The 2,767-nt window shown below is 51.6% G+C and overlaps 1 protein-coding gene across 1 annotated transcript in view; it reads left to right on the top strand.

Moving 5' to 3' along the window:
• The window catches only part of LOC125031377 (WAG22 antigen-like), a 6,822-nt gene extending 4,255 nt beyond the window's left edge, over positions 1–2,567 (top strand). The window contains exon 4 of the mRNA XM_047622088.1: positions 1–2,567. This exon is cut by the window's left edge and continues 1,931 nt beyond it. Within this exon, the coding sequence (XP_047478044.1) occupies positions 1–2,329 (2,329 nt within the window). The 3' untranslated portion in view covers positions 2,330–2,567.
• The last annotated feature ends 200 nt before the right edge of the window (positions 2,568–2,767 follow it).

Here is a 2,767-nt window from a genome sequence, read left to right as displayed (position 1 = left end):
AGGAGCAGGAGGTGCAGCAGGCTTTGGTGCCGGTGGAGCATCAGCTGGCGCAGCAGGATCAGCAGGTTTCGGAGCCGGTGGAGCCTCTGGATTTGGAGTTGGTGGAGCGGGAAGTGCCGCGGCTGGTTCATCTGGTTTTGGAGCTGGAGCAGCAGGTGCTGGTTTCGGAAGTGGAGGAGCTACAGTGTCTTCAGGAACTGGATCTGGTGCCACATTATTCACAAGCTTTGGTCCTGGTGCAGCTGGTACTGTTGGAACCTTTGGTAGCGGTGCACCTAATGTTCCCGTATTTGTGGTACATCCAAATCTCGTTGGAGGAGCCGGCGCAACCCATACAACGACAGGCACTTTTGGCCAGCCAAGTTTTGCTGCTCTAGTAAGTGGCCCTGGACATGCCGGAGGAGCATCTGTTAGCACCCACAGTGCTGCAGGACAAACTGGCCAGCCCACATCTTTCTTCATCCTCGGAGGAACAGGAGGTGCAGGAGTAGGTGCTGGTGCTGCAACTGGAGCTGGGGGAGCTGGTGGTGCAGCAGCTAGTGCTGCTGGATCAGCTGGATTTGGAGCTGGTGGAGCCGGATCTTCTGGCTTTGGAGCTGGTGGAGCAGGTAGTGCAGCAGCTAGTGCTGCTGGATCTTCTGGCTTTGGAGCTGGTGGGGCAGGTGCTGCATCAGCCAGTGCAGCTGGGTCAGCTGGTTTTGGAACTGGTGCAGCTGGATCATCTGGTTTTGGAGCTGGTGGGGCAGGTGCTGCGTCGGCCAGTGCAGCTGGATCAGCTGGTTTTGGAGCCGGTGGAGCTGGATCATCTGGTTTTGGAGCTGGATCATCTGGTTTTGGAGCTGGATCAGCTGGTTTTGGAGCTGGTGGGGCAGGTGCTGCATCAGCCAGTGCTGCTGGATCAGCTGGTTTTGGAGCTGGATCAGCTGGTTTTGGAGCTGGTGGGGCAGGTGCTGCATCAGCCAGTGCTGCTGGATCAGCTGGTTTTGGAGCTGGTGGAGTTGGATCTACAGGGTTTGGAGCAGGTGGTTTTGGCACCGGTGGTGCAGCAGCAAGTGCCTCTGGAGCTGCTTCTGCTGGAACATCTGGATTTACTAGCACCGGATTTCCTACTGCATCGGCCCTCACCAGCACCCAAGGCTCAACTGCAGGATTTACTACAGGCGGCGGAAGTTCTACCGTGTCATTCTCTACTGGGGCTCCAGTAGCTGCTGCCCTAACAAGTACACCTCTTGGTTCTACTTCTGCAGCTTCTGCTGCTTCGTCTGCAGCATCAGCAGGTTCTACTGGTGCAGGATTTGGTGCAAGTGGAGCAAGTGCTGCTGCTGCAGGTTCTGCAGGTGCTAATATTGGGCAGATTTTTTCAGCTCACACAGCTAGAGCTCTCCAGTCAGTACATTCAGCAGCCCAAGCTTCTTCCGGCCCAACAGCATCAGCTCTTGTATCTGCGCCTGTTGGCATAACAACCAACCAAGGTGCCTCAGCTGGTGCTAGTGCTGCTTCAAGTGCTGCTTCAGGTGCCGCTTCAGGTGCTGCCTCAGGTGCTGCAGCAGGTGCTGCTTCAAGTGCTGCTGCAGGTGCTGCTTCAAGTTCTGCCTCAGGTGCTGCTTCAAGTATTGGCTCAAGATTTTTAGGTGCAGGTAGCGCAGGTGCTCCTGCATCAGTAACAATAATAAACCGAGGTGCACAATCTACAGGTGCAGCCTCAGGGGCAGCTTCAGCCTCAAGTGGAGGAGCAGGTTCATTTGGCCCATCTTTCACAGTTTTCTCACCTGGTAGTGGTGGAGCTTCAGCAGCTTCTGCATCTGGTGCAACATTTGGCACCCAGTCTTCAGGTGCAGCATCAGGAGCAGCCTCAGCCTCAAGTGGAGGAGCAGGTTCATTTGGCCCATCTTTCACAGTTTTTTCTCCTGGTAGCAGTGGTGCTGCAGCCGCTTCTGCATCTGGCTCTGGCTCAACGTTTGGCACAAGTGGTATTCAGGCAGTTCCAGTGTTTCTCCTGAATCAGCAATCATTAGGAAACTTTGCCCCCACTGGCGGAGCAAACTTCTTCACCACTGGTGATGCTGGAGCACCCTTCACAACAACTGTATTCAACAGTGGTCCATCACAAGGAAACACAATTGGTGCTGCTATTGCTGTGGGTAGCAGTTCACCGGTGATTGCCAGCTCCCAAGGTGGTAACGTCCTGGGAACGACAAGACACCAGACAGATCTTCAAGGCCACAGCATCTTCGTGAACAATCCTACTTCTTTCGCTCAAGTTCACACCAAACCAGCAGGCAGCGCAGGAAACGCTCTTCCTGGTTCTCATGTTAAGTCGCAAGGCTAGGACAAACATCTGATAAGAATGCATCGTATAGCTTTTCAAAAATATATTTCATTGTTGCGGAAGTAGGGAGTGGCTTTAAATAGAATGCGTGTTTATAAGAGAAATATATTGAATGCGTTGTTTTTGTTATCGTATATAGTGCTATTATGTAATATATCTGTATTAGTCTGTTAATCAGTTTTATGTGAATGTGAATTTTATGTGTATATAGAAATATATAAATGAAATAAGATAGCAATTAATTGTATTTATTTCCTTATTGTACACATAGACGAACACACACGTAACCACACGAAAACACACACACACACACACACACACACACACACACACACACACACACACACACACACACACACACACACACACACACACACACACACACACAGACACACACACACACACATATATATATATGTGTGTGTGTGTGTGTGGGAC

This window comes from Penaeus chinensis, chromosome 13, assembly GCF_019202785.1.
Source record: "Penaeus chinensis breed Huanghai No. 1 chromosome 13, ASM1920278v2, whole genome shotgun sequence".
NCBI lineage: Eukaryota > Metazoa > Arthropoda > Malacostraca > Decapoda > Penaeidae > Penaeus > Penaeus chinensis.
This window is presented reverse-complemented; position numbering and strand designations above follow the sequence as displayed.